Source organism: Nicotiana tomentosiformis, chromosome 11, assembly GCF_000390325.3.
Source record: "Nicotiana tomentosiformis chromosome 11, ASM39032v3, whole genome shotgun sequence".
Classification (NCBI taxonomy): Eukaryota; Viridiplantae; Streptophyta; class Magnoliopsida; order Solanales; family Solanaceae; genus Nicotiana; species Nicotiana tomentosiformis.
In genome coordinates, this window is record NC_090822.1 from 117,345,255 (window position 1) to 117,371,586 (window position 26,332).

At 33.0% G+C, this 26,332-nt stretch overlaps 2 protein-coding genes and 1 long non-coding RNA gene across 3 annotated transcripts; 2 read left to right on the top strand and 1 right to left on the bottom strand.

Annotated features, from left to right (window-relative positions):
* Positions 1–320: 320 nt before the first annotated feature.
* LOC117280571 (uncharacterized) lies at positions 321–1,903 on the bottom strand. The gene is made up of 2 exons (XM_033660293.2): positions 1,864–1,903; positions 321–967 (listed from the first exon to the last, which is right to left on the bottom strand). The coding sequence occupies exons 1-2, from the start codon at positions 1,901–1,903 to the stop codon at positions 321–323; spliced, it is 687 nt and encodes a 228-aa protein (XP_033516184.2).
* Positions 1,904–5,263: 3,360 nt separating this feature from the next.
* LOC108947840 (uncharacterized) lies at positions 5,264–7,812 on the top strand. Its single transcript, XR_001972419.3, has 2 exons — positions 5,264–5,348; positions 6,038–7,812. It is a non-coding gene; the product is annotated as an uncharacterized lncRNA (long non-coding RNA).
* Positions 7,813–19,326: 11,514 nt separating this feature from the next.
* On the top strand, positions 19,327–20,911 carry LOC104112167 (dof zinc finger protein DOF2.4-like). The gene is made up of 2 exons (XM_009622017.4): positions 19,327–19,520; positions 19,719–20,911. The coding sequence occupies exons 1-2, from the start codon at positions 19,470–19,472 to the stop codon at positions 20,481–20,483; spliced, it is 816 nt and encodes a 271-aa protein (XP_009620312.1). The 5' UTR covers positions 19,327–19,469; the 3' UTR covers positions 20,484–20,911.
* Positions 20,912–26,332: the final 5,421 nt, after the last annotated feature.

The window sequence follows — 26,332 nt, forward strand, 5'->3', positions numbered from 1 at the left end:
GCATTACCTCCCTGCTCCCATTTTCATTTGCAACAAATGTATTATTAGATTGCACTGTTCCCTGAAACTTTCTCTAAATCTGTTGGGAATCCATAAAACCTATAGAAGCTTTCAATCCCATGACTTGGCTTCTTACAGTAAGCACAAATAGCAAAGTTTTTCTTCATAGTTGTACCCTGCTTCTGTCCCTTATAGTCATTATATTTCTTGCCTCCTGACTGATTTCCCCCCTCCTGATTGATTTTCCACTATAAAGGATGCTGACTCACTTGGATAAGTTGGGGAAGCATGGATTTCCCTCTGCTTTTCGTCCTGAATGACTAGGAATAAGCATGTCCAATAGTAGGCAAAGGAGAAGACAACAATATATTGCTTCTAACACGTATGAAAGTCTCATTCAAACCCATTAAAAATTGTAATAACCTTTTATCATGATGTGCCTTTAAATTCTTTGCCTTAGCTCCACAATCACACGCACAAACACAACCAGAAAAAGTGTTTAGTGCATCTAGTTCATCCCACAAGCTTTTCATCTTAGTAAAGTAACCTGAAATACTAGAATTACCTTGCACAACAGCACTGAGTTCTTTCTGCAATTGAAAGAGTTTAGCTCCATTTGTCTGACCAAATCTATCTTCAAGGTCACTCCACAGGTCTTTGGCACTTTGAGAGTACAAGACACTCTCTGCTCTCTCCTTCAAGACTGAGTTGAGGAGCCATGACAACACCATGTCATTACAGCGGGCACATACCCTCTGCAGAGTTGAATCAGTAGCAGGAACAACAAAGGTTCCATCAATGAACCCCAATTTGCTCTTAGCAGACAAAGCTATGACAACAACTCTTCTCCAACTACCATAACCTCTCCCATTAAACACTGAAGAGACAAGATTCATCCCAGGATAATCTGAGGGATGTAATGAATCAATCACAACACTGCTATCCATACCAACAGTAGCAGAAGCAGCTGGAGTTGCAGTAGGTATACCATAAATGACGAAGTCAATGGTTTAAGAATGAGTTCCCATTGAGCAGAAGAAAAAAAGAAGGAATTTCAGAGATCTGAAAAAGAAGATGATTTCTGTAGACTCAATCCTACTCTGATACCATGCTAAAATGAAAAGAAGATTGTGAAAATTTTCTTCCGTGTATATGAATGAATAATCCTTTGTACAGTGTATGTATGTATATATACAAACGAAAATGGAATCTAAGATATAACTGCCTATGCCACTTGGCACTACTCTATTTGTTAGTGTGTAACAACTTATTGGATAATTACATAATGAAATAGTGCTATTTACAGCTGTATAAAAATGTTGTATCTTGAACCTTCTAGAAGTATATGTCTTTAATCATCTTTAGCTGAGTTTTGAGAAAACTACCCTCTATAGCCCTTCAAAATTTTATTAGCCCATGTTTTCTCCCATGGACCCGAAATAGGCTTTAGGCCCAATTTATTGATAAGTAATAACTACTATTCCCAATACACTTCCACTCTCTTTCAACCGCCTGCTTCTCCCATCTCTCTCTTCTCATCTTCTTCAATCTTCAATCTTCTATCTTTCCCTTTCTTCTTATCTTTCCCTTTTTCACTCCCTCATTTTTTTCTTTTTTCTTTTCTTCTCCTATAGCGATACCAACACACGTTTTTTTTAATTTTCTCTTTTTTCTTTGCGATCTCCTCCTCATTTACTTAGATACAGAAATATCTATCTTCTTTGAGTAATTTTTGGCAAAAGATCTGGCGGTGGTTGCCGCTTTTTTTGCTTTCTTTCCACTTTCAAATATAGTATTGCATGATATTTTTTCGGATGACTTTTGTAAGAAGATGAAAAATGGAGAAAATAAAATAGTCGCTACCAGAGAAAAGCTTTTTCTGGCCAAGTTTAGTGTCCTCCATTATCGTCGGCGCTCCTTTATTTATACACTATGTAATCCGTGTATAATAATTATATAATATAGTGTATAATCGGTGGTATATATTATACACTAATGATACATTTATTATATACGTATTATACAAAATTGGACGTGAAAGATTACAATGACTATGGTGAGTGTTAAAAAAATATTGTATATAATGTGTATATATTATGTATGCACATTTATATGAAAAGTGCATCTACATTGATATAATATATATACACTTTTTATACAAATTCAATGTTCATATAATTTTGTATGTATTTTATATATAAAGTGTATAATAGTATATATATTGTTAGACAATGTATAAAAAGTGTATATACACTTTATACTAGTGTATAATGTGTATAATACGTGTAAAACCTATACATAACCTTCTTCCTCTTCTTATATCATGGCTATTTTTGCTTATGCAATATTATATTTTTCTAGATTGGATCACTAAAAATTTAATTTTTTTTTGTAAAAGATAAAAAAGGAGATTTTGGTGATTATGGAGAAGACGGTTGGGTTTAATGGAATCTTTGGGCTGAAATGGTGGATTTTGACGGTGATTTCATTAGGTTTGAAGGATTTTTAGGGTGATTTGGCGGGATTTTAAATATTTTGACTACTAATATTAAGTGTAAAACAAGGTTGCATTGAGGAGCCAGAGTCTCCGCTGGTTTTCTGGATTTCACTTGCCAGCCCTTATAATTGGTTTTGGGCTATGAATTGTATGCCTTATTTTATGGCTACCAGTTGCCATTAGTTTTCACCGAGTGGCTATAAATGATTTTTGCTCGATTTTGACGGGGATTTCACTAGGTTTGATGGATTTTTTGGGGGTGATTTGGCGGGATTTTAAATATTTTGACTACAAATATTAAGTGTAAAAGAAGGTTGCATTGAGGAGCCAGAGTCTTCGATAGTTTTCTGGGTTTCACTTGCTAGCTCTTATAGTTGGTTTTGGGCTATGAATTGTATGCCTTATTTTATGGCTACCATTTGTCATTAGTTTTTACCGAGTGGCTATAAATGATTTTTGCTCTATTATTGACCTTCAAATGTTATAAGCCCAAAACATAACAGGCGCATAAGTTATTTTCTGTCTGAGTCCAAGTCCAATACTAGCTGAAGCAATTTTCCTATTTTGACTAAAAGACACATGTGGTCTTTCCTTCATAACCAAAGTGTAGTATGTACAAGTGTTAATATCTTTTAAGACATAACCACAAAACCTAGCCGTCTCTGTTCATGGCACCATCAGAAATGGACTTTATCGGAGCTGCCCAACCAGATTTACTACCAACAATTTATTATTAAGGGTGTTGTTGAAAGCAATTAATAAATTTAGTCTTGAATTTCTAAAGTAATAATTATTTTGGGATAGTTTTTTTGAGCTAAAGCGACAATTAAAATGGGACAGATGGAGTATTAATTGAGCAGTATTAATCACCACCTTATTATCGTGAGTTTGGATAGAAATGATATCAGAGAACCGCTTTTATCTAAACTGCTTCTTCTTCTTCTTCTTCTTCATAATCTCGAGTCTGAAGTTCATAAATATTGAAGCTTAACTTTATATCCGAGGGTCTGAAGTTTGAGCCGTCAAAATCATACATTCATGTCTTAAAGCAGAGCCTAATTCTACCTAAGGTTTAAATTTAAATAAATATCAGTCCTAAACGTTAACTACGGAAATTTTGACTATTTTTCAAATAGAGATGCTAAAAACAACTACGTGTGCACTCTCCCCAAGTATGGTATGCTTGACTCCAAATGGATCAACCCACCAAAACAACTTAAAATCAAAATCTCTATTTGTTTGTTTTTCTTTTTAATCTTTAGTTAGAAATGTAATTTCTATTCAATTTATTATATAATAATATAAAATCATATCCTACACTCGGAAGAATTCGTTTGCCCCTTTTCTTCATTTTTTCTAAATGCTTTGTTACTTTGATGTGGATTAGTAATGCAGTAAGGGTGTGAGACAATATTTTGCTTAGATTGATTTTAGTTACGACAATTTAAATCTTTAAATGGATAAAGCACTACTCAAGTAATCTAAAGAGTCTACGTTTGAGCGTTATACATTTATGTATCAACATTAATTCACACTCATATACTTCCAATTTATGAGTAATATTCCCAAACTGGTCGAATGTAGTGCAGCCTAAACAACTTATATTATATTAAGACTTGGATAGTGAACGGGTTGTGATAAAACTAAGCCCAAATTTAGTGGGCCTATTAGCCGTTTCATAGCTGAACAATGATTTCATCAGATATATATTGCGTAAGTTACATATTTGGCCAATCAACCAAATATAATTACATATACAAGTCAAATACATAATATATATATATATATATTATATATATAGTTTATATTAATTTTTAAAAAATATTTATTTTTTCGATTATTATTTTTGGGAGCGACTATACTGCGTAATTTTTTCATGTTTCTACTATTTAGAAATGAGAGTTTGAGGGGACGAACACATGCTCCAAGCGCCTGTACAAAATGCAATGGAAGTTGTATTCCAAAATTATAAATTCTATGTATTCCAATGTTATTGTGGGACACGTGTACTGCTTCGTGACATGTATATAAATGCTTTTTATTTGTGTGGGGCACAACGTTTCCATTCCATTTGACTTCTAGAATACACTTTTGTTCTTAAGATTTATTTACTGATTTTTTAATTCCATTGTTCTTTCTATTTACCCTCAAAATCAGATAACAATTAAATTTATACGTGGCTTTAAGGATACGTGATCTAACTTAAAACAAAATGAGAAATCAGATTAATATTGAAATTAATGATGAAAAAATAAACGCAAACCACTCAAGTTGAACAATCTTGGCTTTGAAGGTTGGTCACCCTCAGTCAAAAATGCTTTAATCGATGCCGGAACAGAATGATAAGATAATAAGAATTAGAAATAACAGTATATTGCTTTGGGATGCGTGTTACAATGTGTACAATGAATTATCATACCCCTTTATATAGTAGATGAGTCTTACTCTAGGTACATTTTTATTAAAGGTAAAAATCTCTTGATTTGCTAATTGGTGGCTCCTTGCCGATATGCGCCGAGATTCCCGACGTAATATCAGCCCGATCGCGGATATTTCGGTCTTCCATTTGTTATTTTCGAGCTCGCCCGAGGCTAAGATTGAGATTGGACTCAAGGTTCCTATAGGGCAGGTCTTCCGACCTCAAGTTCTAGCTTGATGAGACTCGAGGTCAATCTCTAGTCCGTGGTCACCAGCTTACAAGCCAAATCTATCAAGTTGTATCCGAGCTCTGATTTTGACCGTATACGCTTTCTACTCTTCTTTTTTCCTCTCTCACCTGCATTCTGTTGTTGTATTCTCTCTGCAGCGTTGTATTTGGAATGGATAATCCTAGCACCAAAATATTTCTCAGGTATATCACCGTTTGTGAATACCCAAACGTGCACTCAACAGTCGCCTGTTCTATGCTTGATTACATCTCTATTCCAGTCTTTCTTCATTATTACTTTGTCTCTCTCATTTTCAGCTTTTTATTTGATTTTCAGATTTCTCAATTTGCTCTTTGTTTTTAGCCTCTTCTGTTCCTGTGATAGCGATGCGTTTAATTTTCTTGTTTCTTTCTTTCTTTTTTATTCTTTATTGCACTCATTCCTTGGTCGTGGAATTTTGATAACTATCTGTTAGCTTTCCTCTTATTTTGAATTTTTTTGTCGATTTTGTGAATGCATGTCACTATTTTTACCTTTTTTCACATGTATGTTTGGGAATAGATACTTGGGTGCATGATATGTGTTTCTGATTTTTGTTGGGTACAATAGCTTTTCAAAGGAATTTCCCTGGGAAGTTTGTTAGTCCAATGACGCTCTTGCTGTTGATCGGATTAAGGCCTTGTGTAAAGAATGCTAACATGGGATTAAAGAAAAATTCCTTTTTTAGTTTAGTCATTTCTATCTGATCCAAATATGATAACTCCCTTCTCGTTGTCCACATAATAGATGCTACTAGGTGAATAGAAAAAATGAGGTTGCTAATGAGTTGATGTTAATTGAGAGTTTTGTTGCAGAGATTTTTATTTTCCCTATGAGGTCTTTCAACTTTCAGGATTTATTGCGCAAGACGTGGTGAAAGTTGCTGAATTTTTTTATGTTACCGTGAAATTAGCAATGAAATTAAAGGCTGAAACTTGAGGTAATACTTCCACTATTACTCTTTTTGTTGTCTGTACCACAATTTTTAAAAATATAGCCACTAACTCAGCAACTTGAGTGGATGTGACAAACTAAAAATGTTAAAGTTGCTAAGGCAGAATAACAAGCAGGGCAAATCAGGTGAAAGGGTTGATTTCAGATTCTTCTATTTTCAAGCCCATCAGGTCTATTTCCATATTCTTTTCAATCCCCAGAACACGCTTTTCTTGAAAAAAGAACTTAAGCTTTTTGTTTTGTGTAATGATAATGGGCATTGCCTGATTTTGTTGTTTTATTGTATTGAGCAGTTCTTCTTGGATAAAAACTACAACTTTGATATTAGAATGCAAAACTTAGAAAACAGTTTACCTCTAGATTCAATTTTGTAACTGACTTAGCTTCTTCTGATAGTTTCTTCATATCTGAATTGCATATTTGGATTCAAGATTTCTAACTGAATAATGGGAAGCAACAACTTGACACCATGATTGTTATCATACTCATAAACAATACTATTTCTATACTCAAATGAATGGTATTTACCTTATAGGAATGTGATAGGCTAATTGTTTGGAAAAGATTTGTTTCTACAATGGGAGATGTTAATCGGGCACTATATCAGGTGAGAGAAGTGTTCAACATACATTTCAAGTATCTTGCACTCTTTATTCCGGACAATTCTATCCTTGACAACATCTTTCAAACATAGATGCGAAATAAACATAAATGTTTGAGAACATCTTTCATGCATATATGCAAAATAACCTTATATCCTTGAGATCGTTTTTCTGACATAGATGCAATAGTTATTTCCTGAAAATATTAGGTTATTTCCCCTAGATGTGAACCTGTTTCTTCAAATGGACTGTAGTCATATTGAGAGCAATAAGTTTCCATCATGTAAACCTATTAATTCGACTGCCTACAACAGATAGCGGTGATGATTATTTAACATACAATATCATTTGTTTGAAATCAATCATAGATAGATCCCTTGGATAGGCCTATATTCTGTTGATGTCCTGTTCTTCCTTGAATGTTGACTCCAATTGGCATAGTCCTAGCAATCTCTCCATTGTTCTTGCTGAGGTATTTTACTTCTATTTGTTTTAATATAATTTTAACTTACCTTGTGGATCATCCGAACTGTGAAGGAATTTGTAGATTACTTGTGAATGTAGGTTGATCTTGCAAAGATTTTAAAGCACGAAGTTCACTATTGAATAATGAGATAAAAGAATTAACCACTAGCTTCAATTAGTTACAAATACACAGTCCAATTTTCATTGTAGAACCTCAATCTGATTGATGTGTTTCCTCTCCTGTTTCTTGTGGTTCTGTGTGAGATTTGAAGCCACTTTCATATTATTTTTTTCCTTGTGTATTTCTCCTTCATAACCGATTTGTCTTATTTTTGGAGTTCTTTCTTCAGAAATGTGCAGAAAAGGCATGTTGATTTGGTGTTTTTCCAGATATGTTGTGGTAAAGTACATAATCTGTTGTGAGTAGGAGAAGTTGTAACCTTATTTGAGAAATATTTGAGAGGTCTATTCTGATGTTGTTGTGTACTCGACACTTCTACATGAAGTTTACAAAACTAATGCTAAATACAATAATGAAGATATTTTGCAAGATGTACAGGTTTGGTGCTTTTTCATATAATAAATTTATATGATGTTGTTGCTCAAATTAGGCTCCTATTCATGTCAAATGGTTATTTCAATCCTCATAACTGAGTCAAACTCATATTTATGACTTCTTGGTATATTAATATCATCAAATAGCTACTCCCCACCACCTTAAAAAGAATTATGACAATTCCAAAGTCCCGTGCATAACACGGGCTAAACCTTGCTAGTATATATTTGTTACCAATCCCCTATAATAGTTACACCCACTGTACTCTTGGGAGGGGAAGCCCAATTCCACGTGTGGATGATTCGTGCAGACTAAAATGCATAGTATCTTTCCAAAAGATATATAGGGAATGAACTTCAAACTCAACATACTTTGGAGTGTAGTAAAAAAAGTTTATGCTATAGAAGTCAAGGATAGAACTCACATAGGATCACGATTCACGAGTTCATATAGGATCTGAAAAAGGGTCGCACATCGAAAGTGACTATTTTTCCGGCTCAAACTCATGTCATACATATCACACAAATATATCTTTAACGTTTCCAAGCCCCCTTCACAAAATGCAATATAAAGCCAATTAGAAAATGTTTGAAATTTACTTTTACAGAATGCAGTACTCTTCGACCTATAAAGTGACCAGATAGGAATTTTAAGGTGTCAGTTCCATGTGCAATTATTATGAAAAGTTTCATTTCATAATTTACCTTTTATACTTGCAATTTCATATCATATCATGTTACTATCGTCCGGAGGAATCTTGCTCTAATGCTGGCAACAATCAATCAGACTTTGCAGCTTCAGTATTTTCTTTTGCATGCACCTTATAACCCCACAATTACATGCAGGTCAAAAAGCAAAAAGAAGGGAACAAGAATAAGATAAAGTTGATTTAACTATAAATTTGTCAGTTGATAAATTTTACTACTTTGTAATAAAAAAATACTAGTACTTTACTATCACAAGACTACAATTTAAATCTCTTAATTTAAATCAAAAGGATAGTTTCGTACACAAAGCATCTCGCATTCACGCAGAGTCAAAGAAGGGCCATACCTCAAGGAGTATGACATAGACATCCTACTCTAATGCAAGTATGAGTGACTACTTCCACGACTCGAACTCGTGACCTTGATATTCTAAAAATATGTAAAATATTTTGGCCAAATCTCCATCATTGTATTATAGATTTTTCAGTCTAACAAATAGGGCAGAAGAAAACGTTATACAGTTAAAGGAAAATTAGAGTAAGCAAGTAAGGACATCGACTTTTCTTGCTTTTTATGTCCTCCCCCTCCCCCTCCCCCCCCCCCAAAACACAATCTTACTTCAGTATTTTATGTGCTCTCTCCAATTTTGATCACTTTTAACTTCAATGTAAAATTCTAAAACCCGAACTTGAAACAATATGCTAAAAAATAGAAAAGGGACAACGAATTATATTTCAAGCACTTGTTGAAGAAAAGGTTTCTGAAGTTAAAAACAACTTTCTTGTCGAAGGACTGTCTTTAAAATAAAAAAATAATGTATTATACAAGACGATTACACAACTCAACGTATGAGATTTAGCTCACATTGTCGGTCTCACGTTCAAATAAATAAGGAAAGTTAGGTTGTAGCAAGTTGACAGCTAGCATAAAACTAACTAGCTAGTTCATCATGAATCTTCACAATACAGATTTTTGTATACTGTGTGGATCTGAGAGATGAATTTAAACAGAAAAAATATGATTAGTAAGGATTCATATAACCATATTAATTTGTCTAAGACTGAACCGTAGTTGTATGCATACTAGACGACGACTACGCCAAATTCTTTTATTAGTGACTAATATAATATTATAGTATATTAGTCCATTTTATTTTTAATGTGATACTGACTAGATGTCTAAATTAAGACATTAGTATGACCCTTTTTTAATCATAAACATGGTAATTAATTTTCTTTTGAGTACGTTAACTGAACACACACGAAGATACACACTTGTATAAATTATGTGCATGTTAAATATATATTCTAAAGCTGCAGGGAGAGCTACCTTTCCAACTACGTCTGATTGATGAATAGTATGTAAAAGCATTTTGCATGAAAGTGAGGAAAAGCCAATGCCAGTTAAGGGAATTAGATTCTAACTCCACCAACGTCTCTTCTAGCTAGTACTATTTTTTAAATAAATAAATTAGTAATCCATTCGTTCATCTTTACTTGTCACGTATACTAAAAATAAATTTTTATTTTTACTTATTACTTTACGTATATTAAGAGAAGACAATTTTTTTTCGGTTATACTCACAGTATTTATTACTCATTTCAAATCATTTTTTCAAATCCAATAAAATATGCATCAATTAATATGGGTATCATGATAAATTATACACTTTATTTATTATTTCTTAAGGAGCGTGAAAAGTCAAAACGTACAAAGTAAAAGTAAACGGAGGGAGTATATGAACAGATCCCATCTTCAAGATATCATAAACTTCTGCCTATTATTGTGCGTCTTATTATACTAGAATATTTTTTAAAATTCCAGATCAAATTTATTAGAAATATTGAAAAAAACATTAAAATTTTGATCATGCACGTGCACTATTGAATTTGGTATATACGAAATGTGTAATATTCTGTTAAAGTGTGGAATATAGTGTCAAATGCATGGCCTTCATTTAATACATGCTTTTAGCTAATTAACTCTGATTTACATATACTAATAACACTAACAAAATTGCATGTCAGGCATCGAATATACTCATCCATTATATGCTTTTTATGTCCGTCCTTATCTTTTCTATTTTTTCGATTTATAAATCTTGCTCTTTTCCCTTTCACTACTAGAAATTCGCTAAAAACCGACCAAAAACATCGACCAATTACCGACCAAAACACGACAATTTGGATGTGGATGATATTTTGATGGTCGGAATGGCTTACCGACCAAAATTGGTCGGAAATTACGACCAAAGTTGGTCGGTAGCTTTAGGTTGGTTTTTACTGTGATTGATTCTACTTTTCATTAACTAATTAAAACAATTTTTTGTTTTTCCCTTCTCCCAGTTTTGTTGCTTATGTTCAGTTAATAACAAAAGGTAGAATTCTTCTAACGCCAACATGTTTAATATTTCGGATTATGTAAGAAGCGTACAATAACAACAACCCGTATAATTTCACTAGTGGGATCTGGGGAGGGTAGTGTGTACGCAGACCTTACCCCTACCCTGGGGTAGAGAGGCTGTTTCCGATAGACCCTCAGCTCCCTCCCTCCAAGAACTCCTCGCCTTGTTCTTGGGATGACTCGAACTCACAACCTCTTGATTGAAAGTGTAGGGTACTCACCACTAGATCAACCCACTCTCGTCAAAGGATTGTAAGAAGAGTGATAGTAATTAACTGTTTCTCTTAATGAAAGAATTTCAAGTACTTTAATCTATTGAATAATGTGAAATTCTTTGCAAAAACATATGCCTAATATTGCACTGAATTTATGTAATCAAAAGATATTGAATAAAACGTAAAAGAAAAAAGGAATATTATGTATATGTACTATGTAAGTACAGCGGCAAGAGGAAACCATTTTTGTGCAAATTCAACCTCTCTTTATAGGAAGAATTCTATAGGATATTAAAGTTCTTATGAATATTAAGAGAACATATGGAAAATTAAAGCATCACCAGAATATAAATTTTCTAGACAATTGTAGTTCGTTTTGTCTATTTCTAGACAATATTTTATTTTGAACATACATGGGAGTTGCTAAGACTCTATAAACGTGGTTGCTTCTAACATAGGAGTTTCTAAGAGTAAAATTTGAGAAATAAAGGCGATTGTATTGGAAATCCTTCCAGAAACTCTCATAAAAAAAACTTCACACTATTAAGAATCTTAGTAATTTTTTAATTATATACGTGCAGAGTTTGTTCATATACGCAACAATCTTTTCCACCTTCTTTTCCATAATTCCAACCAGAAAAGAAAGAGAGAGTGAGAAAGAAAAAACATAGCTAAAAAACCCCCACACGCAATGCGGCAATGGCATGAAAAAGCATGTCAAAAAACATAACCATACGAATTCGTGGCCACCAAAATATATTACGGTAGAATATTACTACTAGTATAATTGGGAAAACATCATCTTAGAATAAACAAGAGGAATATTACTAGTAGAATTGAAATAAAAAATAATACTTTAGTACTAAATTAAATAAAGGAGGGATATGATAATAAAAAGGGAGCTAGGAGATGGGCTCAAACGTGGCAGCTAGGTCTAAGATATAAAATAAAATAGAGACCACAAGAATCTAATGAAAGTGAAAGATTGATAGAAGACTGCCTCTCTTGTCGTTAGCTTTAGAGGCTAATAAGGACCCTCTTTCCCATTTCTTTCATCGCTTTTTTTTTTCACAAGCTCATAGCAATGCATGCACCCCACAAACACCATTATTTCTACTCACTTTTTCCTTAACGCGTTTGCATGTCTTCCTAGTTTTCATGGATTAGGGTTTTCTATTTTTGTTGTGTTTTTCTCGCAAACTCTTGGACAATATTCACCTCATGAGCTGTGTAGTATCGGAGTCACATTTACCCGATCCATAACCGATGTCGAACTTCTATCTTGTATTATTCATACTCCATAGGTCGAGTCCTGAACATTAGTGTTGAGTTCTCACATCGATGGGTGATGAGTTATTTGGGCTCCTTATATGGTCTTGGACTATCACCTTATGAGCTAACTTTTGAGATTAATAGCCCTTTTTACCAAACTTTTAAAATGAGCTTATTTTGAAAAGTGTTTTTCTCAAAAGTATTTTTCAAAATAATATTATTTGTGTTTGGATAATCAATTTGAAAAGCACTTTTGAGCAGCAATTAGTATTTGGCCAAAACTTTTTAAAAGTATTTCTAAGTATAATTTCTCATAAATGTTTTTCAAAAGAAGTACTTTTGGGGATAATCTATTTTTTTAACTTCTCAAAAATAGCTTCTATTTCTACTCAAAAGTATTTTTTTTCCTCCTAAAAATTAAACTTGGCCAAACACCTTAATTTTGGAAAAACAATACCTTTAGCCAGAAAAAACTTGGCCAAACAAGCTATAAGTTATGTCTAATGTTTATTTTCTTATCATAAACTTTCATTATTTTATTGTTTAGTTAAATTTATGTAAACTTACAGCTAATTTACTTACAATAATAGGTGACTCTCTATTGCAAGCAAGTTGACTTACAAGAATAGGTGATATCCGTATCAATATTTGACAGTGCGAATTCCGATTAGTTCGGCGAGTAAATTTCAATCGTGAATGGTTAGATGAAAATGAAAAAACTACAATAGGACACAAAGATTTACATATCCCTCTTATAGTCACATAACCATATATGTTAAGTACTCATGATTATTAAAAACTTAAATGGGTGGAGATGAACCTAGAAGCATGTGGAAAAAAGGCAAATGGTATTTGGAGGAATAGATAAGTCATGATTTTCGTTTTGATGAAGTGTAGAATGGGGTTGTCTTTCCATTGACAAGGCCGCTACTTACATATTTGGAGTTCCGGATTGAACTAGGGAATAAAATTCAAGGGCAACTAAAGTCATTAGATAGGACTTCATCTATGAATAGAGAAGAGATTTTCTTTCTAGCGGAGCTCGAGGACTTCAAAGTAGGACAGAAATTAGAAATGGTTTTCTGGATAGAGTATTAGAGAGAATTTTCTATTTGGTCGAGGTGGGCCGAGTAATAAACCATGTCACCTTGAGTTTTTTACTTTAACTTTATTATATTCTTTCCTATACGAACATAGAAAATTTTCTTCATTCACTTATTTGTAAAAGGTAAAAAAAAAAATTATTCTGCTTTTGGTGTTTATAGTAATGTATGATCCATCTTAGTTTTGAAGCACACTACTCAAGCTCTATTCCGTACGATCGAGATCGAGTCAATACTAATTCGGTACTTTGATCTTGTTTAACTTTTTATCTATTAATAAATATAATATATATTTAAGCTAGTGAAATCTTTGGATTTGCATCTTAGTAAAAACAAAAGATAGAAAATTATTAGATATGCAAACAAAATTCTATATTGACGGCTGCAAGATTGAGAAATTACATGTAAAGTGTAGTAATATATTAATAGTGTGAGATTTTTGCGAAAAAACATTACGAATGAAAGGATCCATTCCAGTAGAAGAGTAATTAAGCACAAAAAAGTGTAGCATTTTGTTTTGCCCAAGTGTCACATAAAGTCAATAGGAGAAAGAAGAGGAGGCATTTATGATACTTAAGCAAAAATTGAGTGACTTTTAGCTTGTGATGGTTATCTAGAGCTTTAACCTTTAATTTTATATTTAGAAATCTCAAATAGCTTCTTTAAACTTTTTTTGTTTTGCGTGCGCAGGCCGTGTCTTTTTCCGGAAGGTTATTATGTAAAATATTGATTAAAATATGAATTCGTGCCTTAAAATTAATTTGAGTTGACTTCGGTTAACGTTTTGAGCAAATAGACCCGAATCAGTATTTTGACAGTCACAGTGGGTCCGTATCGTGATTTGGGACTTAGGCGTATACCCGAAATTGAATTCGGAGATCTCTAACTCGAGTTATCGCAATTTGTTGAAAATTTGAGGTTTAAAGATTTAAAGAATTTATAAATTTGACCGAAGTTTGACCTTATTGCTACCGGATTCGGATTTTAGTTTCGGGGCTTGGTATAAGTTCATTACTGTATTTATGACTTATTTGCAAGATTTGGCGCAAAACGGAATTGATTTGACGTGATTCAGATGTCCGGATGTTAAAATGAAAGTTCTTAAGTTTTATTGAAAATTTCATTCATTTTAGTGTCTGATTCGTAGTTCTAGGTGTTATTTTGGTATTCTGATCGCGCGAGCGAGTTCATATAGTATTTTTGGACTTGTGTCATATTTGGTTTGGATCCCCGAGGGCTCGGGTGAGTTTCGGATAGGCTAGGTAAGTTTTGAAACTTAGAAATTCTCGTTTTCCTTAGCTTCTGCTGTCATATGGTGTTTTCTTCTTCGCGATCACGAAGATACTCCCGCGTTCGCGAAGAGTAAGCTGGGCTGGGGGTGGAATTTGCTCTCCGCGAACGCGAAGTATAGGGGGGTTTCCCTTTGCGAACGCGGACATCACCTCACGAACGCATAATAATGAGGACCTGGGAGGGGGAAGCCAATGTTACTCTACGCGAACGCGAGTATTGGCTCGCGAACGCGAAGGCCTGGGGGAGCAGCCTTCGCGAACGTGTGAGTAAACTTGCGAACGCGTAAGCCTTTTGGGTTGCTGTGCTTCGCGATCGCGGCAGGCCCTTCGCAAACGCTAAGAAGGCTTGACGCCGAGTCATTTAAGCATTTCAAAAACGGGATTTCACCCATTTTTCACAAACTTTCCATTAGAGCTCGGCCTAGAGGCGATTTTAAAGAGAAAACCCATCACCAATTCATAGGTTTGTATACTTTAACTCATTTTCTTCCATTTCTAACATCACCCATTAATTTTTAGCCTTAATCTTTGTTCTTCCATGGTAGAAAATCAGGAATTTGGGAAGAATTAGGGTTTTTTGCAAATTCGGGATTTCGACCTCAATTTGGGGTCGAATTTCGAAACTAATAACATAATCGGGTTCGGGGTGAATGGGTAAATGGGTTTTGGTCTGAATCTCGGGTTTGACCAAGCGGCCACGGGGTTGACTTTTTTTTACTTTTTGGAAAAAGTATAAAAATCCGAACTTTATGTATTGCAATTGATTCTCTTAGCATTATTTGACGTTATTGAGTCCATTGTGGTTAGTTACGATTGGTTTGGAGGTGGATTCTAGAGGAAAGGCCCCGGTAGAGCTCTGAGTTGACTACGGAGTGAGGTAAGTGTTGGGTTTAACCTTGATTTGAGGGAATTAGGAATCCTTGAACTATATGCTATATGAAATTCACGTGTTGCAGCGTATATGCGAGGTGACGAGTGCTTATATGCCGCCGAATTACTCGTTTCCCTGATTTTTCGCATTTCATTAATTATTTCATTCCATGCCTTAACTGTTACGTGTTTTAAATGCTTCCCATGACTTTAATTGCTACTTGTCACTTATTATTCTCGTGTTAAAAATGTTAGATTTTTTCATGCATTCATGACTTACTGCTACTTGCCTTAAATGGCTTACTTGTACCCTTAGTTGTCATTTATTTGAATTGTCTTATTGTTTAGTATTCAATGTAACGGATTCTTAATTTGAGATGAGATTCCCTTTCTGTTTCTGCTTTATATCCATTACTCGTAGAGGACTTTTGTGATTTAAGTTGTTAAATTAAATGCACTTATTGATTTATTCATACTGTACGGTGGGATCGGGTTGCGCGCTGCAACAGGTGAAATAAGGGTGGATTGATATGGTGAAATAAGGGTGAATTATGATATTGATTATGATTATATGGTGGGATCGGGTTACGCGTCGTAATATATATTTATTTATTATTGTTGATATTATTATGGTGGAATAATGAAGGATTGTGTTGTACTGTGGGATCAGGTTGCGCGCCGCAACAGTCTATGTGTTTCTGTTTCCTTATCGTGTTGTGTTGGCTTCGGTATTTTCATACGAGACTCTAAGGATTGGTATTTCTGGCATTTACTATTTTTTCTTCGGAGTTTGAGATACTTTCATGCATTAACTACTTTAATGTGTTCCCGCATTTTTTTTTTCTGTCATTATTTTATACTGCGTACAGATTATTATAAGGGGCTGCCTTAGCCTCGTCACTACTTCGTCGAGGTTAGGCTCGACACTTACAGAATACATGTGGTTGGTAGTACTCATACTATACTCTGCACTTCTTGTGTAGATTTTGGTACTGGTCCTAGCTGTACGTGAGGCGCATTAGCTCAGATTATCACATTTGGAGACTCGAGGTAGATCTGCTGGCGTCCGCAAACCTTGAAGTTCCCTTCCTCTTTCCTCATTTACTGTTCATTTCATTCGAAATAACTGTATTTATTTCAAACTTTGCTTGTAGAACTTTTAGTAGCTCGTACACTTGTGACTCCAGTTCTGGGGTTGTACTTAGATATTTTGGTTATTATGCCACTTCGTACTTCATTTCAGTTTAATTGGTTTTAATTATTTGAACTGTTTAAAAATTGGCTTAAGAATTTCTCTAACGTTGGCTTGCCTAGCGAGTGAAATGTTAGGCGTCATTACGGTCCCGAAGATGGAAATTCCGGGTCGTGACATAGCTATAATAAATTGTTTAGTTGCTTTCAAACTTCAGAAATAGTTAGGCAAAATTAAGGGATTTCTTTTTATTGCAAGAAATAGTTTATAACTTTTGTACATTAAAATAAATATTGAGTGACCATACAATGAAACTATTCCTATAATTATATGATATAAATAAATCTACATGAACTTTTTAACAATTTTAACCTATACGAATTTTGTACGAGATTATTTGTAAACGAAAGCACATATCCCTATTACGTCCGAACACATTGAAAATACATAATCATAAACCAAGTGATGTCCATTTGAAGTTGAGGAAATATTTGTGTCAATTGTGTGTTTCAAGCTTAAAATAAAGAGCATATTCCAGTCATACCCACAAGCCGAAAAGTTTATTATGGGTCTGAACATAAATGAACTGCATGATCTAAAGGGCACAAAGGACATTTTTCAAACAATAAAAATTGAAAGAAATCTTGTTTAAATTTTTAATTTTTTGATTAAATAAATACATCTTGTTAACAAGCAGTAATAATGACTACAACCGCCTGAAAATTTTGACTCTTTTTTGGATCTTCCTGATATCACTATATATGAGTCTTGTCAAATAGGGCAGGATGCAATGTTCTTTATGTATGTTTATATACTCCTAACATATTCCTTATAAAGTCAAATATAACCTTATATTATAATGTAGTGGGACGATTGTGATTACTTCACCCTTAATAATTTGATGAAGATTTCAAGCTTGATCAATTTTGAAAATGAAAAACTTTTTGGCAGGAAATAATTTATTGATCCTTAGTAGGTTTACCTAATGCGAATTCAAATTACCGGATCAGTGGACTTTGGATACTGAATGATTATCCAAAGGAAAAAGAAATTTGTCTAACCTCATCTCATCCCAGGCTGTGTTATACTAAAGAATTAATGACAAATATTGTTGAAGTGTATTATCATTTCATTTAAAATCTTAATATTATTAGAGAGAATATTTTTTTTAATAACATAATTATATTTTTGACATGCTCCATCACGTGCATGCCTTATTATTTTTCATAAGTCACGTACCTGAAAATACTTTTGATAATGAATGCCGGTCATATTTGAATTCATGCATGTTCCAATATCATGTTAAAGTGTGTTACATACCATCCCATCTTAAATATTAAGTTGTTAAATAGAGAAAACCTTTTAATTACTTAATTATATTTTTAACACAAATAAAACATAGATTAAATTAGTGCAGCCACATATGCATCACCTTTTGATCCAGGAAACAGCAGAAGAAAAAAACAATAATGATATTCTAGCTCAATATCATGGGAGAAATGATCTCTAGCTCCTCTCGTACTAATTAAAAGTTCAAGGTTCTCAATGAAATAAAGTTCACATAGTCGAGACACTTTAAAAAACACTTGCTACTAGAATATTCTATTAAATATTAAGAAATTCCAAATTGATGTTTGTGTTAGGAACGTCTCTCCACGTGTTAATTGAAACCAAATTGCATGCACATATATACATATCGAACGTTTAAAGTAAATTAAAGCTAGCCATAAACTTTAAAAGATCGAAAACAGACAAGAGCAAAAAGAGAGAAGAAGAAGAAGATGATGGAGAAGAAGAAACTTAACAATAATAGTGTGCTTAGCTTTTACCAAGGTACCATAAAAAGTAATAGTACTATAGTAGTAAGGTAGTAATAGCCATTACTTAATTATCCCAACACAAGGCAAACACAAAGCTAAAAAGGGGGTCCAAAGAATATCACTCTCTTGATAATTGTATAAAGCTACTATGATATGTTCACTACCCCATTTAGAATTTCTATTACGCAAGAGGATCCCACCATAAGCAAATTGATAATGTGCACATTTTTTTTCTCTCTTCATTCATGCAAGTAAGGAGTCACAACAAATATACAAAGATTGTGGTGGAATGAATAAATTATTCCTTCGTTCTTAAGCAGACGACTCGGGTTCGATCTCCGGATATAATCTTTTTTTGTTAGAGGGTGCTTTATCCTTAATATGAGATTTTTCAACACAAATTCAGATTTAATCAGGTCCCAATACTGATACGGAACCGTATATCAAAAACCAAAAAAATGAGGACTACTTTTCTCAAGCACTAATATGAATGTAGTTAGTCCAAGGGCATCAGCAAAGAAAGCTTAAATACGAAGGAACTTCGCCCACTCAAAATTACATTACAAAACCCTAAAAAGATAGTAATAGAAACAAAAAGAGAAAGGGAGAATGTGATGAGGGAAAAGTAAATTAAACTAAACAAAGTTCTCTTCAATTCCCCTCTCTATCTTTAATTCCTCCATTTTCTTTCTTCTTTTTCATCCTTTCTCTTTGTTGGGGGGTTCTGGTATTCCCTTCTTCTCTCTTTATTGTGATTCGCCACTCATATATTTCCAAAAAACCCATCAACCTTTATAAAAGATAAGGAGTAAAGAGATCAAAGAAAAAAAAATCATGATTTTCTCATCTTTTCCAGTCTATTTAGATCATCCTAATTTGCAACAGGTATGGCTTTAATCTTTAATCTTCAATTTCCCCTTTGATACAACTTCTTCATCCTTAAGAAAAGGCAGATTTAAAAAGAGTAATATTCATATTCCTTTTTTCTACTAGTCTTTTTGTTGAATATACCAAATATATATGCCTACTTGAGTTGTGAACAAGTTTCCTAACTTGCTTCTTTTCTTCTTGTTTTTTTCCCAGTTACAACAGCCAGATCATCAACAAGGAAACCCTGGCCTTGAAAATCCTCAGCTTCCACCCCTTCCGCCACCCGCTCAGGTGGGTGGCGGGCTGGGCTCGATCAGGCCCGGTTCCATGGTCGATCGAGCCCGGATGGCAAAAATTCCACTGCCAGAAGCTGGACTAAAGTGTCCTAGGTGTGATTCAACAAATACTAAGTTCTGTTACTTCAATAATTACAGTCTTACACAGCCACGCCACTTCTGTAAGAGTTGTCGTCGTTATTGGACCAGAGGAGGTGCCATGAGAAACGTGCCGGTCGGAGGCGGCTGCCGGAGGAATAAGAGAAGTAAAAGCAGTAACAACAACAATAATATTTCAAAATCAACCGGAGGACAAATGGGTAATTCTAATATTATTATTTCAACAAGTGCAAGTCCTTCAAGTTGTAGCATGGAAATTATTGGCCATCAATTTTCACAACCATCTACACAATTTACACCCCTTATGGCTGCTTTCCAAAACCTAAATAATTATGGAGAAGGATTTGGTACTGAAATGGGATTTCAGACCGGGAACAACAACAACAATAATTTATTGCCATCTTTGGCAGCTAACTTTGAGCATACAACAAATTTGTACCCTTTTCAAGTTCAAGGTGAAAGTACTATTGAAGCATCAAATGGGGTTTCTCAAGTTGCACCACCAGTGAAAATGGAGTCAAATTCTACCAAACAGTTTTTGGGTAGTTTGGAAAATAATCAATATTGGGGTTTTCTGGTCTAAATAACTCTTCTACGACCAGCCATCTTCTATAATCTCTTAAGATTAGTCCATATGTTAATTAACTTCATTAATCTTGAAGTTTCTCACTTTGTTCTCAAGCTAAAGTGGAAATGACTCAATGGAAATTAACTACTCAAAATGTTCAACCCTAATATTATAAGAAAGTGAAGGCTTTCTTAAAGCTGGCGCTTTCTATGTTGAGGATGCAGTGGAGATACATATTTATTCCTGGTAGGTTTTGTATTGATCTAAATTAAATGTGTATCTACTGTACTTAAGTTTGTTATCTTTGTTTTTAATCTCTAGTATGCTGTAATTTTTTTGGAGGTTCTTTTACAATGTGTGTGTTTTCTTTCTGATTATTACGCTATACGTATTGTATCCATTGGAATAGTTAATTAATTTGTAATATTAACTTATTTCCCAAATCCCAGCCCTAGCTGCTGCAAGTTCACTACTTATATGTTTAGCATTGGATTTATGATATAATTCTCGAGTTATGCTCACCGGCCTCTTTCATGCAAGATGATATCAGATTAATCTTATAAGAGGGATCCAAGCTTTAACTAGGTGATTTCTTCCTGTCTGTTTAAGTTTTAATGGACAGATCTAGTTATTCGGTATTTGTATCGGTGGAAGGTAACATATACCTGAAGATACCCGAACACCATGAATATTATAAAGAAAATGATGTGTTTCATATGATATTACAATGTTTGTTTTAATTAGACTAATTTGGAAGGTTAGCTCTCGGCAGAATTTATATTTGGAAATATTGTCGGTCAAAATAGAGAAAGCAATGAAGCTAAGCATTGATTACTTCATAAAAAGTAAGGTCAAAATAGTTGAATGCATTGCCACATGTGTAGGTGTGTTCGTGCGGGTATGAGTGTGTGAGATACTGAGATTCTCTGCAAATCTAGGCTATATATGGTAACTTTCTCTTGCATTAGTACTATTTTTCTGGAGTTTAATTTTTATGATCTAGCAGTATAAAAATATTTACTCGATCATGTTCTTTATTAAGATAATTTTAGCAGGTAAATCTTTCGTAAGCATTAATCGGTAGTCGGGTAAAAATGATAAGCTATCGCAAGATAAAAGCCACTAATAGTATAAGAAAAAGTTTTACATTGTGAATGCATATAATTCCAAATCTATTTATCCAAGAATTTTAATAAGTTCTAAGCACAAATAATGTACTATGTCATTTACTAAGTAAGTAAAGGTGAATCTCTTGGTGGGCATTAAATTGATATTGGTAAAATCGAAACCGTCACATATTAAAAGTTATTGATAGTACAAACGAACTTTTACATAGTGCATAACTTAAATTTTTTTACTAGATAGCTTAACTTTTATAGATTGACGGTGCAAAATATTTTTTCCCCAATCATATAATATAAAGGTAATTAAAGATAATCATCCATTAAAGTGAATTAGGAACCTCAAAATAAAAGAAATTAATTACTATAATATGTTAAAATACACCTATATTATAAATAAAAAAATTATATCTTCCATATGACCATATATGTATGTTAAATGTGAGATCCTCTATTGAGATGCAGTGCTTGGCTACACATTATGGGAAAAGGATTACAAGATTGACAACCCCATCAATAAGATGAAAGTTCAAATAATCAATTAAAAGAGTAACTCGATGCACAAAGCATCCCGTATTCATGCAAAGGTCGCATCCCAAAAGGGTGTTATGTAGGTAGTCTACCATAATGCAAGCATTAGTGGCTGATTTTACTACCATTTTTCTAGAGTTTATTTTTAGGATTTAGCAGTATAAAAGATATTTATAGGATCAGAATCTTTATTAGGTAATTGAGCTGGTAAATCTTTCGTAAACATTAATTGATAAATTGATAAAAAAAAAATGATAACTTATATTAACAAGATAAATTTAACTGATAGTATAAGAAAAAACTTTTTATTGACAATACATATCAGTCAAATCCATTTTTAAGAGTTGAAACTGATAGTGTAAAACAATCTTTACACAACTAGGTTATATACTAGGTAGGTAAAGGTGAATTTCTTGATGAACGTTAAATTGATAAATAATTTGGTAAAACAGAAATTAACATGTAAACGAACTTTTACATAGTGCATAACTTAATGTTTCCCCCTCTAAATTGCTTAACTTCTATAGATTGATAATGTAAAATAGTTTTTACGCTATCATGTAATATAGATAATCAAAGAAATCATAAATTAAAAGTGAATTAGGAAACTGAAAAATAAGAAAAATTAACTACTATAACATATTAAAATATACTTATATTATAAAAAAATTATATTATCCATATGACCACATATGTATGTTAAATGTGAGATCCTCTATTGACATGCAGTGCTTGGCTATACATTGTGGGGAAAGAATTACAAGATGGAACCACATTTCCATCAATAAGATAGAAAACTGAGGTAGTCAATTAACTGAACTAAAATTTCTGTACTATTTTTTGGGAAAGGAAGAGACAATAGATAAGATAGTAGTCAAAGAAAGAAAACGCCAAAGTTCCACTAAAAACTATGCTAACTATTTAACTGCAGGCAACCATAAAAACACAATGAAATCCAATGAAAGAAAAGCAGGATTTCTCATCATATTCCGTTAAAAGACAGATAGAAGAGAATAACACTATATCATGATATGATGACACCACCCCTTTCCCCACAAACCAAAAAACCTACGTCAAACCTCTATCTCCCTATCTTTCTCGTTTTCATTTCCTCTTTTTGCATGAACATTTTGTAGCATTGGAGCCGGAATTTGAAGCTAATAAATTTTTAGAATTATAATTTTTTTAAGTTACTAGATTCTAAATCAATAATTTATATATTTTAAATAAATATTTTTAAACAAATATAAGTTTTGGACCGAAATTACCGGATTATGCAGGAATGCTAGCTTCGGCTCTACTTGGTAGTAATATTAAAGCCTATTCTAAAGGGATAATTTGGAGGCCAAAATCAGCTTCAACATCACAAAAAGAAGTGGTGGTCTAAAAGAGAAAAAGGAAGGACCAAAGAAGAGGATCTTTACTTTTTTGCAAGGACCAATGTTACATCTTGAGCAAATAAGAGTTCGATTAAAGTGATAGGAAACCTGCTGTATAAATGAGGTAAAAATCTAAAGCTGACACTGTTAACACAATAAAGCAAGCCCTATAGCTAGCTCCTTTAATTTAACCCCAAACACCCACTCCCCAAAATATTGAGTACCCAAAAAAAGAGAGAATAATAAAGAGAAAAAGAGAACGCTTCTAGACTTTTCTTGTCTGTTTATAAGAGACTTGAGCAGTGAATACAGTTAGCATTTGGAAACGGTAAATCAACTAAAGGTGGAGTTGTTACTATAGCTTGGTTTAATGTTGTAAGTACAAGCGGACAGTGGCGGAGGTCAGGATCTCCGCAAAGGGGTTCAAAAAGAAAAAAAGTTAAAAAAGATTGTAGCTAGTGGGAACTTAACCTATGACCTTACAAAAATTTTGAACCCCTTTAACCACTAAGCTACACTTTTGGTTGTGTTAAGGGGATTCAAAATTTAATATATAAGATTTTGTCTTATATATACAATATAATTTTTCAACGAAGAGGTTCAGGTAAACCTCTTCCGTCCTGCAAGCGGATACGTGTGACTATAAGTTATATACTACGTTGTTAGAGCAGCAGGTAATTTTAGGCTTTGAGAGGCGTGACAAACACTTAGTTTAAGTTATATATAAGTTCCCCCACTACAAGTCTATTGTTGTTGGAATTGACAATAAACCTTACTTGTAGGGATATTCATAGTTTGGTTCGGATTGATTTTCCCCCAAAAGAAAATCAAACCAATTAAGTTAAATTTTCAAATATAGTAATTAAACCAAACTAATTGAGTCAATTTTTTATCAGTTAAATTTTTGTCGATTTTTTTGGTATTTTATGAATTTTTTTCAAAATATGTTACATGAACGATTAAATACATATTCCACCGATTATATTCCAGCACAATACTACCAAACCAAGCACTTTTTAAGAAAAGTTATCAGATATCTTGATGAGAATAATTGAATTAAAAGGTGATGAAATATAATTTAATGATTTAATTAAAAACAAGTTATTTTTAACATAAAATATATTCTAGAACTTATAAAAATAAAGACAATAAATAAAACTAGATGGTGAAGGTAAATATCTAAATTATCATAAAGGGAAAGAACAAGATTACAAACCAATAGTACAAAAGATTAATATGTACCATAAAATTTTACAAAATTTACATAAAAATATGCATATATATGTGTAATTATAATTTTTAAATAAGTATTTATATAGTCGGTTTGGTTTGATTTTTTCAGTATTTTGCGTTTAAACCCAAAACTGAACCAGATTTTATGGGTTATTAAAATTAAAAATCAAAATCAAAGCAAAAAAAAAAGATGCCGGTTCTTATTCTTCAATTTGAATTGATTTTCTGTTTGGTTAGTTTTTTAGATTTTTCATGAACATCCTACTTACAGGATACAACAAAGCCATCAAAATCTGCAGGCAGTAATTATTGAAAGAGGAGACAAATTGATAAAAACTTGTAATGCGAAAGGGAGGAAGTTAAGATTTTGAGTAGCACTTGTCAGACTTCAGACTATCGCCATGTATGTTCTTTTAAATGGTAGTAACTTTTCAGAAAACAAAGTTTGTTGATGAAAGTTTTTATTTATAAAAATTTAATTGTAATTATCATATGAGTGAGTAGTGACCTAATTATAGTAGTAAGTATTTTCTACAAGGTGAATGCACGAAATTTAAACTCAAAGATAATATGTGCATGTCTGTGTCCATGCACGAAAGAATATACCGCCCCACCTTCGGCCATGCACTCAAGGGGTGTTGACCGACACCCTTGATCGAAAATTTACGCTTTGTAGTTAGGTAATGTTTTTTTAAAATATGTATATATACTATATATTGATACCACTTGACTTTTTTGTGAGTTTATTTCTTTATATTTTGATCCTTTAATGAAAATTTTGACTCCGTGTCAATAGATGCGTGAAACGTTTTGCTTCTCTCTCTCTCTCAAATAGAAAGGCTGGCAAATGGCGCTTAATTTTCTTTTTTGGGGGGTTCTTTTGCATTGGACTTGAATTATACTATTCACGCCGACGGATTAAAATATAATAGCGCGCTTAAGAGAACTATATATGTCTTCAACTTTTGGTTAAATATACTTTTATTTATTTAACGGCAAAGGTCCAAATATACCCCTCTATTTTCGAAAATGATCTAAAACCACTCCTCGTTATACTATTGGGTTATTTATACCCCTGCGGTCATACTTTGGGTTCAAATATACCTCTCATTTAAACGGAAGGACACGTGTCATCGTCCTGTTGGCTAATTCTAAATATCTCCTAATTAATTAAAAATACCCATTACCCGTACCCGAAAAGCAATTTTCTAAAGCAATCTTTTTTGTAAAAACTGATTTTTTTTACTAAAAACTGAAAAAAACGAAAATATTTTTTTCCCAGTTTTTACAAAAAATCTACTTTAAAAAAAACTGAAAAATATTTTCTAAAACAATATTTTTGTAAAAACTAGAAAAAAAAACTGAAAAATAATTTTCTAAAGCAATTAAAAACTGAAAAAAACTGATATTTTTTAACTAAAAACTGAAAAAAAAAGAAAATATATTTTTTTTCAGTTTTTACATAAATATTGCTTTAGAAAATTACTTTTCAGTTTTTGTTTTTTAATTTTTACAAAAAGAATTGCTTTATAAATTATTTTTCATTTTTTTTAAAAGCAATATTTTTCTAAAAGCTGGAAAAAAATATTTTTGATTTTTT

What these genes read in the sequence shown, in the direction of transcription:
- LOC117280571 (XM_033660293.2), bottom strand. Translation starts at nt 1,903, where the DNA reads ATGGAGGACACTAAACTTGGCCAGAAAAAGCTTTTCTCTG. An exon ending in CCAGAAAAAGCTTTTCTCTG is followed by an intron (nt 968 to 1,863) that starts GTAGCGACTATT and finishes CTGCAACTCCAG; the next exon opens with CTGCTTCTGCTACTGTTGGT.
- LOC104112167 (XM_009622017.4), top strand. Translation starts at nt 19,470, where the DNA reads ATGATTTTCTCATCTTTTCCAGTCTATTTAGATCATCCTAATTTGCAA. An exon ending in ATCATCCTAATTTGCAACAG is followed by an intron (nt 19,521 to 19,718) that starts GTATGGCTTTAA and finishes TTTTTTTCCCAG; the next exon opens with TTACAACAGCCAGATCATCA.